This window comes from Camellia sinensis, chromosome 3 (genome assembly GCF_055761805.1).
Source record: "Camellia sinensis isolate YWXY chromosome 3, ASM5576180v1, whole genome shotgun sequence".
Lineage (NCBI taxonomy): Eukaryota > Viridiplantae > Streptophyta > Magnoliopsida > Ericales > Theaceae > Camellia > Camellia sinensis.
Window position 1 is genome coordinate 147,395,967 of NC_138963.1, and position 17,082 is coordinate 147,413,048.

At 42.0% G+C, this 17,082-nt stretch overlaps 1 protein-coding gene across 1 annotated transcript; it reads right to left on the reverse strand.

The window, feature by feature from the left end:
• Nucleotides 1–2,062: 2,062 nt before the first annotated feature.
• LOC145821906 (uncharacterized) lies at nt 2,063–3,983 on the reverse strand. The gene is made up of 2 exons (XM_082918477.1): nt 3,659–3,983; nt 2,063–3,174 (listed from the first exon to the last, which is right to left on the reverse strand). Exons 1-2 carry the CDS (start codon nt 3,981–3,983, stop codon nt 2,063–2,065), a joined length of 1,437 nt encoding a protein of 478 aa, XP_082774603.1.
• Nucleotides 3,984–17,082: the final 13,099 nt, after the last annotated feature.

Below are 17,082 nucleotides of genomic sequence, written 5' to 3' on the forward strand. Positions count from 1 at the left end.
AATGAACCAAGACGGATGCAAAACGAGGGTTCAGGGGCCAAAACGCGCAGCCGGGTGCCCCGAAAACTGACTGTTAAGCATCGAAAGTGGCGTGCGACCACGAAGGTGGTCTCCCGGGCCACAGTGTCCCTCTAGAGAGAGGAACAAGGTGTGTGCCAAAAATCGGAGCAAACGGAGAAAGTTAAGCGGTCTCGAACCGAGGCGTACGGCCGACGGCTCTGAAAATTGGAAACTAGCCTCCAAACGGGAACAGTGGTCTACGACCACGAAAAGTAGCCTACAGCCACTGAGAGATGGTCTTCGAGACCTCTCCCTCCCTTCAGGAAGAGAAAACAAGACTTGGTTCACAAACCGAGGCAAAGCACAAAAAGGTCCCGAGGTTTGGGGGTAAGGCTCTCAACCGAGACTCCATAACTTCAGAACGAGCACAACATGCGCAATCACCGAGCGCTCAATCGATGACGTCTGAGTCTTAAGGTCGGTCAAAAATGGGGTGTCTACAATGCCTGACACGTGCATTTATTTCAGAATCTCAACTTCACACTCCCCTGTTTTCCGAACGTGCGAGAATGAGCCCTACACGTGCGGTGGTGCTTCCCGCATGTGCAGCCATGAGCCCCGCACGTGAGGTCGCAGCCCCTATTTTGAGTAGTCCGAAATAACACACATACCCAGCTAGGTCAACACAATACAAGGTGTAAAATAGAAGAATTTGAGACAATATGATGATATAACACCACACTAACATGAATCATAAGCTCAATTAAACCTTCATTTTCTTCAAATTCATATACACAACCCAATTCCTTCAAAGTTCTACCCATATTAGGTTTTCAATTATATATATATATATATAACCATTTAAATATATAGATGAGTTCAAACATACAAACCAAAGAATATGATGCAATTCTCCTTCACAAAGCTCAAAATAGTTCAAAACAACTAAAATACAAGGATCTTCCTTCTAATTAACCAACTATCACGCACAAGCTCCTTCTTGAAACCTTAGCTTTCACAAATAACCAAAATTCCTACTAAAATCAATTAGAGAGGATTTTCTTAGTGAATTAAACTTGCCTTGGACTCAAATCTCTAAAACTCATCTCAATTCTTCAAGTTTCCCTCTTGTTGAGCCTCATCTTCTTTCTCTCCTTCTCTCACTCTCCCTTCCTCTCAGGACATATTTCTCTGTGATAGAATTGCCAAGTTAAGAGTTTAAAAGGGTTAACTAAGAGTTAACCACAAATTAAGCAGTTTAATCATTACTAATCAATTTTTTACAAAAATTCACATTATGATCTAAAAATCACGCTTATTGCAATTATAAAGTCAATTTTGGGTTATCGCGCCTTTACGGCCTGCAATTACTAATCTAACCATCACAGTTGTAACAGAGTTTTCCCATAGTTGACAGATATAAGTCTATAATCATATAATTCACACAATTAAATTTAATTTTACCTAAAATTTTGCATTAAGCGTATAAATGGACATAAGAAGAGATTGAAAGCATAATAGAAAACATGTAAGAGGGTCGGGTTATTACACTCTCCCTCCCTTAATAAGTTTGGTCCCTCAAACTTGTTTTACCTTACTATAGAAATAATTCTGGATATTGGTGTGCATTTCTTCTTCTTTTTCCCAAGTAGCTTCTGCTCCGTAATGCTCTTGCCATTCGACCTTTACCATTGGGATTACCCAGTTTTCTAGTTGCTTCACTTGCCGGTCCAAAATTTGAATTGGTTTTTCTTCACAGGTTAATTTATCATCCAAGGTGATTTGGTGCTAATCGATGACATGAAACGGATCTGGAAGATAACCTCGCAACATAGATACATGAAATACATTATACACTTGGTCCATGCTTGGTGGAAGAGTAACTCGATAAGCCACCAGACCCACTTTCTCAAGAATTTGGAACGGACCAACATATCGGCGTGTTAACTTACCATTTTTACCGAATCGAGGATGTCCCTTCATTGGAGTGACTTTTACAAAAACATAATTACCCATATAAAATTCCAAATCTCTTCGTCGGTGATCAGCATAACTCTTTTGTCTACTTTGAGCGGGTTCTTAATCTTTCTTGTATGGTTTTAATCTTTTCTGTCGTCAACTGTACAATTTCAGGCCCTAACAACGATCTATCTCCAACTTTGGCCCAACACATGGGGGAACGACATGGCCTTCCATATAAGGCTTCATAGGGGGCCGTTCTAATGCTCGAATGGTAACTATTATTGTATGCAAACTTCGCCAACGGTAAATGAGTTTCCCAACTCCCCTGGAAGTCCAAAACACACATTCGTGGCATATCTTCTAACGTTTGTATTATCCTCTCGGATTGCCCATTGGTCTGGGAGTGAAAGGCTGTACTAAACTTTAACTTTGTCTCCATTGCATTCTGTAAACCTTGCCAAAATCTAGACACAAATTTCGGGTCTCTGTCTGACACAATCGAAACCGGAACACCATGAAGCTTCACAATTTCATTCACATAGATTACAGCAAGTTTATCTGCATTATACTGAGTCTTCATAGGTAGGAAATGAGCGGATTTAGTTAACCGATCCACGATGACCCATATTGAATTCATGCCCGAGGAGTTCGCGGTAACCCTACAATGAAATCCATAGTTAAATGTTCCCACTTCCACTCCGGAATTGGAAGGGGTTGAAGCAACCCTGTCGGTCTCTGATGTTCTGCCTTCACTTGTTGACATTGCAAACATTTCGAAACAAACTCCGCGATTTCTTTCTTCATATTCGGCCACCAAAAGTTCTACTTTAAATCTCGATACATCTTTTGTACTCCTGGGATGTATTGAGAGTCTCAAGGCATGTGCTTCTTCCATCAAGTTCTTTTTAATTTCTGGTACATTGGGAACATATAATCTACCTTGAAATTTAAGTACATAATTTGCAAAGTCAAATCCGGGTTTTTGTTTTGTCCTCATCTCCTCCTTGATCTTCCTTAAGAATTCATTTTCCATCTGTCGTTCCTTGATTTTTTCGATTAATGCCGACTGGCCTAAGATTGCTGCTACTATAGCATCCCGACTATGCACCACAATGTCTACGTCCATCCTTTCCAATTCAAGTGATAATTCCTTCTGCCTCTTGAGCAAATTGGCCAAATTTCCCATACCCTTTTGGCTAAGAGCGTCTGCAACTGTATTGGATTTACCAGGATGGTAAAAATTTACAAATCATAATCCTTAATGAGTTCCAACCATCGTCGCTGTTGCATATTCAACTCCTTTTGGGTAAAGAGATACTTGAGGCTCTTATGATCAGTATAGACTTCACAAGTAGTGCCATACAAATAATGTCGCCATACCTTCAAAGCAAAGACCACCGCTACTAGCTCTAGGTCATGTGTGGGGTAGTTCCTTTCATAGGGTTTGAGTTGACGAGATGCATAAGCGATAACCCTCCCATTTTGTATAAGTACACAGCCTAGCCCTTTATAAGAAGCATCACTGTGGATCACAAATCCTTCAGTGCCAGATGGTAGTGCAAGAACCGGTGCTGTAGTTAACTTCGTTTTCAATTCCCGAAAGGCAGATTCCCGTTGTTTGGACCATTCAAACAAAACACCCTTCTGAGTTAATTGAGTGAGTGGCACGACAATTTTGGAGAAATCTTTAACAAACCTTCAGTAGTACCCGGCCAATCCCAAGAACTACGCACCTCGGTCACATTGGTAGGGGTTGGCCAATTTACGATTGTTTCAATCTTGTGTGGGTCAACAGAAACACGTTCCTTGGTTATCACAGGACCCAAGAATCCCACTTCATGTAGCCAAAACTCACATTTCTTCAATTTAGCGTATAGTTTCTTGTCTCGGAGTGTTTGAAGAATTAAACGAAGATGATTTTCATGAGCTTTTGCATCCTTCGAATAAATAAGGATGTCGTCGATAAACACTACTACAAACTCATCCAGGTAAGGCTTGAAGACACGATTCATTAAATCCATGAATGCTGTCGGTGCATTGGTAACCCTAAAGGGCATAACCAAGAACTCGTAATGGACGTACTGGGTTCGGAAGACAGTTTTTTCAACATCAACAGCTTTGACCTTCAATTGGTGATATCCGGACCGCAAATCGATTTTTAAAAGGACTTGTGCCCCTTGTAGCTAGTCAAACAGATCATCGATCCTAGGCAATGTGTACTTACTCTTGATTGTCACGTTGTTAAGCTCCTTGTAATCCATACATAACCGAAGAGTTCTATCTTTCTTCTTCACAAACAGGACTGGCGCACCCCAAGGAGAAACGCTCGGGCGAATGAACCCTCTACCAAGTAAATCTTGTAATTGAACCTTCAACTCTTTCATTTCAACCGGTGATATTCTATAGGGAGTTTTTGAAATGGGTTGAGTTCCTAGCACTACCTCAATTGTAAACTCGATTTCCCGATCCACTAACTCTCCTAGTAACTCTTTCGAAAAAACATCCGAAAATTCGCGGTCAATTGGAATCATATAAATACCCCTATTCACTGATTGCCCATTGTAGACGCGCCTGAACGTCCCAAGAGAATCTTGTTTTGTTCATTGGGCTTACTACAGTTTGGACTCAAATGTCACGGTCCTGTATCTAATCTCACGGAGTGCAATGCAAGACCGATGAATCATCAAAGAGTCCAAATCCAGAAAATCGTTCTGAAAAACTGATTTTAGAAAGAAGTGCCAAAACATGGACTGCTTTGCCAGATACAGAGTCGCCACTTAAATATTTTATTTTGGTGGAATTTAGGACACCCTAACTCGTGCCTAAGGCCACGTGTCTGTCATCACCAAAGTTGCCTCGGCTCAGAAACTTAGGTACGATTGGGGAAGGCCATTTCATGAGCACCCCCGCTCGCCCGATCAAAGATCGGCCACTACTAAGCATGATATCGAGTTTTGAAAACTTTATGTGCTCTTATTCCGGTTATTACCCTAGAATTACTATGTGATGCACACAACATACAAGTATAGACTGGATCATTTGAGTTGGAACAAAACATTTCATGTTTGTTTATTTGAAAGATGGTTTGATGGTGCTACTCGCAAGTAGGCTAAGACGTGGATTTTCCACCCTCAAGTGGGCTTAAGACTCTCATTCAATGCATTGTTCCAATTCAAATAACCCAACCTCCGCCAACAGGCATTCAGACAGTTATATCACATAAGCAAATAGCCTCATGGTAAGCATGCTATCATGGCAGTCACTCACACGCATGCAAGGATGCAGAAGCATAAACACTCATCGAGTACTCCAAGCCAAAACAGAAACTAGTTACTAATCAATGCATGATCCTAGTTCATGTTAAGATGGCTAATGAAACACATGCAAAATGCAACTAAGATAGGCTCGGATATTCTCAACATGGCATATGAAATACAACAGATAATATGTATTCAACTTAGAATTGAAATACAATGCAGTTAGTATGATGCGCCGAGCTCGGTGCATGCAAGACAGATGAATGGATGCGAACATGCAAGCATAAGGATGCTAATTGAAACGTGCCCTAAAACTAACCATCGAAAGTAAGTACGTAAAAGGGAGAAAGACGTGGGGTTGGAAGACATACATCATACACACGCACACTTATTACAACATTGCCCTCCTCAGAGGGTCCGAATGAATAATACACAACCAACTAGCTAATCAAGCTAATTATTACACAACATTAGCTAATTAACAAATTAACTAAATAAGCAAATGAACTAGCATGCAAACTACATATGATGGACCGCCTCAGCTCTGCTTTGAATGATAAAGGATGCATGCATGCTCGAGTCGCCTCGTCGGGAAATCCATCGCGATGCCCTGATTTGCCTCTGTTTGCAATTGGTCCCAAAATACTGTACAAAGCTCCAGAAGGCTGAAACTCCACCATGGGAACCTGTAGGGATACTACCGACCAGCTTTTGCTGCTGGTTTCTGGTTTGCTGTAACAGAGAGCAAGAAAGGGGCATGGCAAAGTATTTTCAGCATATGTGTGCACGACCACTCTTCCCATCATTGCATAAGCTCTGGCGAGGGTAGTCCTCGATCCTCGTGCCACCAATCATGCATCTCGATGCATGATGACCGAGAAGTCGAATTGCACGACTCGATATGAAATGAATGCACATATAAACACAACAAGGCCTAAACTCCATCATGGGTAATCCGGAGTGTCGGCGACCGAGAATCGAGGTACGTTTCGTCACTTGGAGTACGAAACGTCCTTCGTTTCCCGTTTTTGGACTAAACCCTACTCCAAACACTATGTAACAACTAGCATACAATCCTAAATGAAATGCAACTAAGACATGCAAACATGCAAGAAATGACATGCAAAGATGTAACTAGCATACGCAATGCTATGAACTAAGAATGGAATACTCAATGCACACGAACTATATGGCATACACAATGCACATACGAAGACTATCAATGAGACGATCAAGGCATGCACAATGCATTGGTCAATCATGCAACAACATGAACTACATGGCATATACAATGGAAGATGGACTTAAACTAAAATGAATGGGACCAAACCTAAGGCACAAAGTGCAACTCCACCAAAGCATGGTAAGCGTGAAATATGGCATACAATCACATATTTTCCAGCCCTGAAATGACATGCAAGATGGTCCCGAAACATGCAAACACTTCACATAATGCACGCTAAATGGCCCAAATACCGAAACTAGTCAAGTGGATTAGACTATAGGTACCCAAAGCAATGCACAAATGACCCAACCAGCCCAAAATAGTCCCTACGTAGGTCCAATACAGTGGGAAAATGGCCTAAAATGATGGCTCAAAATGCATGGAAATAGAGCTCATGCAATGGTCCATAAACGAGGCATATAAGCACAACTCTCAAATGCATTTAAAGAGTGGAAAACATGGGAATATAGCACAAGTATAAGCTCTGAAATAGCATGCTCAATGACCCCAAAACATGAAAACACCTCAGTATAAGCATGCAATAGGCTCCAAAACTCAAAGCTAGGCAAAGGTATTGAACTACAACCATGCATAGCAAGCATCATTCGACCATGAGGCATAAAAACAGAGCTAAGGCAGTCCAAAACATGCACAAAATCAGTTTAAGGCATGGCCAAAAAGTGCTAGAATCAAGTGCCAAAACAACATGCAATACAAGCTAGTGAAGAGGGTTTACACTACAAGTATACAAGGCATTAAAGAGGCCACTAAACCAGCAAAAGTCAAAGGTATGACATTCCAAATAAAGCCCAAAAACCCACTGAAACATGGTCAATGCATGCAAGAATGACATGCTCCTTTGATAGGCAATGAAGAGGGTTGTTCTACACATGCAAGATGGTCACCCAATATGGAAAAACAAGCTCTAGACAGATCTTATGCAGGTCCTAAAACTTACCAAAAATGGCCTAAAACATGGATTGGAAGTATGCAAATAAGGGCTCCTTTGTTAGGCCAAATATGCTAGGAAACAAAACAAGGGGAAAGAGGGTCACCTCTCTCTCATTTTAGCACTCAAAATAGTATGCTAGCTACTGAAAATCTACTTAGATTTCAGTGGCTAGAAGGTCAAACAAAGGTCAATGCAAAGGCCCTAATGCATGGCTCAAAACAAGGTAAAATGAAGCATGCAAGGGGGTAGATGACCCCCAACAGAAAAATGATCTCAAACAAACATGCTAACGGCCTCAAAATAAGACTTTTTTCAGTTTACACCAAAGCTGAAATATGCTTGAAACTATAGCTAAAAGATGAAGCAAAATGAAGCCTTAAAAGGGAGAAAGTGAGTTACCCTTGTAGCGCAAAAGGACCAGCAACCTCTGGACCACAAAGACAGCCTCTCAACCTCTGAAAATGGCCTCCAAGATGCTTAGAGTGATGGTGGAGGGGTTAGGTTGGGAGATGGTATGCAAAGGTGCAAGAACCATGCACTTTTTGAGCTTGGATGTAGAGATATGGAGGGAGAAGTCTTGTATGCCTTAGACCAACTTTTTTCAACCTCTCTTTAGAGAGGGAGGGCCTCTCTTATAGAAAAACAAGAGGGTTCAAGCTTCTTGGAGAAGCTAAAAAAGGTTCAAGCTTCTTGGAGAAGCTAGAGGAAAGGTTCAAAAGGTTCAAGCTTCCTCAAGAAGCTAAAACAAAGGTTCAAAAGGTTCAAGCTTCCTAAAAAAATCAGTCGGTGGCCCCATTTGGTGGCCTCCCGATTGAATGCAAGCTAGTGGTGGGGTGGGAGACCAGTAAATGTGGCCCAAAAACCAAGAAAACCAGCTTCCCAACAAGAAAACCAGAAAACTGACAAGCGGGGAGAAAAATGGTCTCCAAGGATAAAAGGTTGTCTCCTACCCTTGTACCACCTCCCAAACAACAAAAATAGGGTGCATGCCAAAAATGAATGAAGACGGATGAAAAACGAAGGTTCAGGGGTCAAAACGCGCAGCTGGGTGCCCCGAAAATAAGCTGTTAGGCACCAAAAGTGGCGTGTGACCACAAAGGTGGTCTCCCGGGCCACAGTGTCCCTCTAGAAAGAGGAAACAAGGTGTGTACCAAAAATCAGAGCAAACGGAGAAAGTTAAGCCGTCCCGAACCGAGGCGCATGACCGACGGCTCCGAAAATCGAAAACTGGTCTCCAAACGGGAATAGTGGCCTACGACCACGAAATGTGGCCTATAGCCACTGAGAGATAGTCCATGAGACCTCTCCCTCCCTTTGGGATGAGAAAACAAAATTTGGTTCGCAAATCGAGGTAAAGCACAAAGGGGTCCCAAGGTCCGGGGGTAAGGCTCTTAGCCAAAACTCCGAAACCTCAGAACAAGCATGACATGCATCATCACTGAGCACTCAATCGATGACGTCTGAGTCTTAAGGTCAGTAAAAAATGGGGTGTCTACAGTTGCCCCTCTTTGACAGAACTTAAAAGTCATAAGTGACGGGAGTGAATGTCAAAGCCCAAAGACAACCCATTTTTGACAAGGCCGAAGACTTAGACAAACAGGCAAGATAATCAAAGAGATGTGCCCGCAGGCAGAGGCAAGATGCAAAGAAAATGCTCAAGGCCGAACATAACTTATGATCATGCAAAGAAAGCTGTAACGAAGCATAACATGCAACAGTTTTAAGCAAGCATATACAAAGCTAACTACATCACATGTAGAAAGGGTGTAAGAGAATTATTCAATTCTCGCTACATCTCACACGGAGAAGATACAATACCTGTCCAGTTCGTCTGGTCGCGCCAGCCTCAAATGAACCGTACATACAATATCGTGCCTGTAAAAGCAAGAAACTTAATAGGTACAATATCGTTAGCAACATGCTTAGCAATGCAAGTAGAAAGTGCGTGACAATGCAAGTGGGGAGGTGCATGACCATGCAGCCTAAGTGTGATGCATAACAATGCAGGAAAAATAAGCATAACAATGCTATGAAATACACATAATAATGCAACGCACTAACAAGTGTAGGTAAGGTGCGCAAGATAGCGTGATGCAATGCACTAACAAGTGCAGAGAGGTGTGCAAAATAGCGCGATGCAATGCACTAACAAGTGCAGGTAAGGCGCACAAGATAGCGCGAACGATGCAATGCACTAACAAGTGCAAGTAAGGTGCACAAGATAGCGTGATAAAATGCATGTACAATGCAAGTAAGGTGCACAAAATAGTGCGATGCGCAAAATAGCGCGAATGTAAACTGCACAAAATAGTGCGATGTGCAAAATTGCGCGAAAGTAAACTACACAAAACAGTGCGATGCGCAAAATAGCGCGAGTGATAAACTGCACAAAACAGTGCGATGCGCAAAATAGCGCGAATGATAACCTGCACAAAACAGTGCGATGCGCAAAACAGCGCGAGTGATAAACTGCACAAAATAGTGTGATGCGCAAAACAGCGCGAATGTAAAACTGCACAAAACAGTGCGATGTGATATGCAAAGCACAAGACAATACGATTGAGGTGCGCAAAATAGTGCGAATGAATGCAATGCACAAGACAGTGCGATGCGCAAAATATCGCGATTGAAATGTAATGCACAAAACAGTGCGATGCGCTAAACAGTACGATGCGCTAAACAGCGCGAGTGATTTGAAATGCACAAGATAGTGCGAGTGAGATACAAAGTATAAATGCACAAGACAGTGCGAGAGAGATGTAATGCATAAGAAAGTGCGAGGAAGGTGCACAAAAGAAGTGCGATAAAGTGCATGTTCTATGCAAGTATGGGGGCATTTTCTATGCAACATGGAAAGCATATTCTATGCAATATTGAATGCATGTTCTATGCAATATTGAATGCATGTTCTATGCATGAGACATGCATATTCTATGCAACATTGAAAGCAAAGCATATTCTATGCGGAATCAAAAGCAAGCATATTCTATGCATGAATCATAACGATGCGTGGCAGGCATGAAATAGAAGTGTATATGAAAGTGCACATTCTATGCAATAGAGGGGCATCAAACATGTACTATGGTGCCTCCGATTTATCTCTCAGAGGGCTTTGCAACACAGTCAGCTCGAAAAGGGTATACCCCGTTTATGTTGGCAAGAGATAACATCTGTATGTGAAAACCACATGTGCTGCTTAGACCACCATTTTGACTTGAAGCAGGCTTACACTTGAGGTAGAGGCGCACTCATACTTCAGTAGCATTAACAAGGTCTGAAGAGGTGCATATGGAATGCAATCTCGAAATTTTCTGAAGGTGAAACACACTCAGATGCCCAAAATTTTCACATTTTCTTTTGCTTTGCAGTCTGGAACCTTTATAGCTTCAGATAGGTCATGGTTTTACTGTTTTCACATAACCTAGGTTGAACCCTGCGGTTTTATGAAAGAACAAATCCTGTTTTGCACAAATATGGAGAACGACACAGCACTCTGAGCACAAAACGATTCATTTTGAGATTGAAATGAGAAAAGGATTCTCAACTGGGTATTGAGCCTACGACTAGACACAGCGCATCACGGCTCAACAAAGAAAAACAAAGGTAAACAACCAAAACACACCTATTGACACTCGAAACGACTCAAAACAAGAATCGAGACAAACAAAACACAACAAAACACAAGACTCAAATGTACACAGGGAGCCTGTTTCTCCAGATATTGTTTCCCACCCTTTCTCATTTGTAATTCTCACTTCACTCGGCCCTCAGGCTCTGTTTTTCTGAAAAAGCCCTTTTCCTCACTTTTTCTCTTAGCGCACATCTCACCATTCTTCAATCTCTCATTTTTTATCCCTTCCCTAGGTGGTTGATGGATAAACAAGAAATTGCTGGCTCTTACCCCTAGCATGCTGCTAGATTCTCTTTCTTCTGCACACAACCAGTGAGTTCCTCCCACAGAGGGGTTCCGCCACAACTGGGTGTGTAGCAAATCTTCAACGGACATCAGTTGACGATGCTCTGCTAGGGAGTTTGGACGTGATCAGATCTGTCCAGATAAGGGAGTGGAATATCTTGCCCCATTCCAGTTCGTACTTTGCACTTGGCTTGATACCTCGTTGCTTGGAGGATGTGAGAGCTTTCTGCCCTTTTGCGGTCAGCTTTAGTGGTGCCCTTTTCTGGCCAGTATGTTGACAACGGGGAAAAGACAGAACACCTGACTCAACTGTGCCCCTAGTTTCATTATTTTGACCATTTTTGTTTTGGTTTTTCTACTAAAACAATTTTGACCAATATGAGAGTTAGATTAACATGCTTGTTCAATTTTCTGATTTAAAATCATGCAAGTTAGGCTGTGAGCACTGAAAATTTTCATTTTTTGGGTCCAAGAAATGGTCCAGTTTTAGAAAAATGGAATAATTTTCGAGAGAATTAGTCAACCTCATTAAAAATTCTTAAAAACTATTTTTGCAAATGGCCACTGCTTAACCAACGCAGAATTTACTCTTCAGATGCACAACCTCAGATCCAAAACAAATGGAAAATTGCCCCTTGTTTGAATGGCACTGCATGGCAACTGAACGTTGCCTCTAGTCTGAATAGCACCGCAGCACACTATACGGCAACGGAAAGTTGCCGCTTGTTTAGATAGCACCACAGCGCATTGTAATCAGTCCTCAGAGTGACAATCACAACTGAACTCTCGGATACAAAGAAGACAAAGATGACCAAAACCATCACATGGACACAGTCGAATTTGAAGTGTTTTACGGCTGGACTTCAAAATGAAGTTGCCTACGTATCCCAAAGATGGGAATCAAGCCTTACGTAGTTCGGGGTAGGTACACTCGTGTATTAACCCTCACCTTTTACGCTCTAACTTTTGCCAAGGCCGCGCTTCCGGGTTTTCAACCTTGCGAGCTATGTTCTTCTTTTCTTTTCTTCTTTTTCTTTTCCATCTTTTCATTTCAATTTCTTCATTTTTCTTCTTTTTTTTTTATTCTTTGCATTTTTCTCTTTTTTTTTTGTTCTTTTTCTTCTTTTTCTTGCTCTAACTTTTGCCTGGGTCGCCCTTTTGGGTTTTCGGTCCAGCGAGCCTCTCAAGGGTAAAAGTTTAGCTTTGTCCATGTTGAATGGTTTGAGATCTCGGAGCCATTTGAATCCAAGAGAATGGCTGTTGTTCGCTGATGATGTAGAAGTCCATCAAATGGAGGGTGAATTTGCCCTTAGTGTTGTGGATAGGAACTTGGTTGTCCTTCAACAATACTTTCTTCTTTCCCCCCTTCTGGGATTTGGCATTCTTGCCGATCTTCATTGGTTTGCAGAATGATCCATCTTCAGCTCTTCGAGCGTATCGGACATTTTTGCCCCTAGTTCCAGGGGTGCTTCTGATCTAGCTTTGCAAGCTTCTTTTGATGAGATCTGATCTTCTTGATCTTTTCTTGCCCCTAGTTCGTGCGTCGCTTCAAATCTGGCCACGCAGGCTTCACATTATGGTTGACCTTTGAACTTTCTGTGTCCGAGTTAGAGGCTTGAGAGCAAGGGGTCGAGTCTCGAGGCTGAGAGCGATCCTAAGCTGCACAATCTCAAGAGCGTTTCCACCCAGGTCTTCACAAGATTGCGCAAAACATTTTTTGAAATCTTTTAAGAAAGCGACTAATCTCTTGCACGGAAGACAATGTGAAACCAATTTAGATCAAGCCAGGATCCTTCTCAGTACTCACATTAACAAGCATGATCTCATTCATTAAGGGCTTAGCATGCCTCTCTTTCTCTCAATTGATCAAATTTTCACAAATCCCGAGGAATTCCTTCCTCTTCGTTTTCATCACAATGTTCAAAAAGTTTTGAAATACTTAGATCAATGCAACGATTTCAAGGCATAGAAAAGTAGGTGAAAAGCACTACTTGTTTTATTCAAAATTCTGGCACAACTGGCTCCAAGGCAGAAACAGACTCAAAAGCGTGGAAATCACTGTTGTTTCATTCAGATCTGTTGGCATAACTGGCTCCAAGGCAAAAACAGACTGTAGACGTCCCCCGAATGCCCCGGGAGGAACGAGCTCCCGTTCTGTTCATTTGGGTTCACTACAGCTCAGGACTCTCAAATTGTCACGGTTTGTAATCTGAACCAAAGAGTCCAAATTCGGCAAATCGTTTTGAGAAAACAGATTTTTAGAAAAAAAGTGTCAAACATGGACTGCTTTGCCAGATACAGAGTTGCCACCTAAATATTTTATTTTGGGAAAATTTAGGAAACCCTGACTCATTTGCCTAAGGCCACGTGTCCGTCATTACCAAAGTTGCCTCGGCTCGGGAACTTGGGTACAATCGGGGAAGGTCAGCTATGAGCACCCCCTATCGCCCGATCCGAAGATCGGCCTCTAGTAACCATGATATCCGTTTTTGAAAACGTTATGTGTTCTTAATCCGGTTATTAGCCTAGAATTACTACGTTATGTGCACAGCAAACAAGTATAGACTAGATTACCTAATTTGGGAATAAGCATTGCATATCCGTTTGTTTTGGAAAATGTTTTGGAATTTGTTACTCACAAGTAGGCTAAAATATGGATTTCAACGAGCTTTTCCAACTCAGACAATCCAACCTTCACCCACAGGCATCCAAACAGTTTATCACATAAGCATCTAGCCACATGGTAAGCATGCTCTCATGATAGCATTCACACGCATGCGATATGCTAAAGCATAAATGCTTACCGAGTACTCCGAGCCAAAACAATAAACTAGTTAGCCAACATGCATGGTCCTAGTTCATGTCAAATTGACTAATGCAACACATACAGGATGCAATTAGAGTAGGCTCGGCTAACCTAAACATGGCATGTGAAATGTAATCAATTGATGCACGTATTCAATTTGGAATTGAAGTACAAATGCAGTTAGCATGATGTACCGAGCCCGGTGCATGCGAGACAAATGTATGGATGCACACGTATGCATAGCATAAGGTATGCTAATTTAAACATGACCTATTACTAACCATCAAAGCAGGTAAGTAAAAGGGAGAAAGAAGTGGGGGTTGGAAGGCATGCACACACTCACCCACACTTATTACAGATTCGCCCTCGCTTGGAGGGACCAAAAGAATAATACAATTCGAATAATGAATTAACTGTCCTAGCTAATTAATTATTACAAATTACCTAATTAGTTAACAAACTGACTAAGCTAGGAAAAACAGTAAACCGCCTCGGGAAGAGAGCTCAATGCAATGGATGCTCGGTCCTGCTCGGAAGTGCACTGCCATGCGCAAGCTGCCTCTGTTTTCCCTGCTATACTCCTCTGAAGGCTGCCAAAGTCTCAGGGTTGCTTTACTGGACATTGGGAGACACCACCGGCTGAGTAGAATGGCCACCGGCAGTGGTATGTGATCACCGGCTGTTGGTGAAGCTATCGGCCCAGGAAGGATTGCCGGTCGGCACTGGACACTGCCGGTTGGCAGAAAGTTCCTGCAGAATCTGCAATTGACAGCAGCAGAAGGCAAGGCACAGCATGGCAATGCCATTCAAGCCATATATGCACCAATCATGTCCCTTATCATGTTAGTGACTCAAAGGGACATGCTCCTTGGTTCTCGGACCATCAATCGCTCATTTCCATGCGTGATGGCCCAAGGGACCAAGTGTGCACATTTTGATGTTAAGTGCAATGCAAACCAACAAAACAAAGGGGCCCAATCCCTATCACTAAGTCAAGGGACAAGGCATGCATGTTCAATGCAACCTAAGCACGTTAACTAACATGCAACATGGTATAAAAGGGAGCATGCAAACATGCAATGCACATTAGGTACACAACCTAAGCAACAAGGCAAACAAGCATGCCACAATTATGCAAACTACTTAAAGCATGCAAGATATAATCTAATCATGCAACATGCTAGTAATTTGGCCAAGGAAATGCATGCCAAATGCAAATGATTTCAAGCATGCGACACATGCAACCAAAGCATGCAAACATGGGATAATGTAACAACACTTGAATGGCATGCGAGGGATGGACTTACACTAATTGGACAGCTCTAAGTTAGGTCCAAAAATAGTGGCCAAAGCTTAAGAAGATGGGACCAAACACGCATACACACATGCACATGTTAAGGCCTAAACACTTGAGCATCAAAGGGCATCTTTTAAGCACACTTAAAAGGGAATAATCATGGACATGGGGCATGCATTAAGCTCTGAAAATTATGCAAGAACATGGCGTCAAACCAAGCAAACAAGATAGGCTAAACATGCAACAAATGGCCCAAGCATTCAAGGCAAGCTAATGAAGTATTGAACTACACCTAGCAAGACCAAACATGGCATGAATTTAATGACCAAAAACAGAGTTTAAGCACATAAAACAAAGCCCAAAAGACCACTTAGATGGCATCTAAATGGCTTGAATTCAAAAGTGTGCACAAATGCACTTTCAAGGAGCATACCACACAAGCTCATAAGTCATCAAAGGGGCATCCAAGGCAAGCATACAAACATGCTAAGGGGACTGAAATGATGCTATAAACGGTGCCAAATCATTAAAACAAGGCAAGTAATGCATGCTACACACTCGCACACTTAAGGCCAACAAGCCGGAATGCAAAGGGGCTATACCAAACACATCATGGCCGACCAAAATGAATAAGGACAGACCTTTAGCATGGAAAAATAAGCATAAAAGCTTCACAAAGCTAGACCTAAAACATGCTTGAACAATGGTTTACAACCTAAGGCATGTTAAGGCCTAAACGTGGCATTACAAGGTAGGTATGCTAAGCATGCATGGTGTACCAAAACCAACAAAAAAACAGAGGCATATTATGACATAATAAGCACAAAAATAAGCTAAGGCATGGTCAACATGAAGCTTAGCTAGGTGCTCCCTCAAGAGGCCAAAAATGGTCCTTTTCAAGGACAACAAGGAGAGGGGGTGACCCTCTCCTTCTTGGGACTTCAAAGCACTATCCTCACCACTAAAATCCCTCGAGATTTTAGTGGTGAGGAGGCCCAAACACCAAAGTCCCGGAGCTCACTCAAAATGGCACGAAATGGAGCCTCTCAAGGCTTAAGAGGGGTCAAACACCTCCAAACCACAAAACACTCTAAACAAACTATTTAGAGGGCCTAAAAACAGAAATTTTTTATATTATACACTAAGCTCAAAAATAGTTCTAAGATAGGCAAAAATAGTATGCAAAAATGGGGAATAAAGGAGTATGATTGTTACCCTTGAAGACCCTCTTCACAAATGAAGCTCCAGCAGCTTCTTTGAGCTCAAAACAGCTCCAAAACTCTGAAAACAATCCCTTAGAACCTCAATAGCCAAGGAAAGGTGTAATGGTGGTTGTTTGTGTGCAATACTATGAACAAATACACCTAGAACACTCAAGGGAGGGAGAGATATAGAGATAGAATATGTATAAGTTCTAACCCTAGAACCAGAGCTTCTAACAATGTCTTTCTCTCTAAAATGTCTCACCCTCAAGCCAAGAGGGAAGGGCTCCTCTTATAGAGGAGCCAATCTTGTAAAGCTTACAAGGTAAGCTAACAAGAAGGCCATCCCTCGATACACGTGTATAGAGAGGAAAAAAATACCATACAGCTGTATTAAAATATCTGCAAAAGCAGATGAACGGTAGTCGGCTGCTCAAAATTGCCATTTTGACAAAATGTACTGCC

Excerpts from the sequence above, each read along its gene's own strand:
- LOC145821906 (XM_082918477.1), bottom strand. The coding sequence starts at position 3,983 with ATGGATTTAATGAATCGTGTCTTCAAGCCTTACCTGGATGAGTTTGTA. Across the intron at positions 3,175-3,658 it reads TTGGCCGGGTACTACTGAAG|TTGCAGACGCTCTTAGCCAA; the intron begins GTTTGTTAAAGA and ends AATCCAATACAG.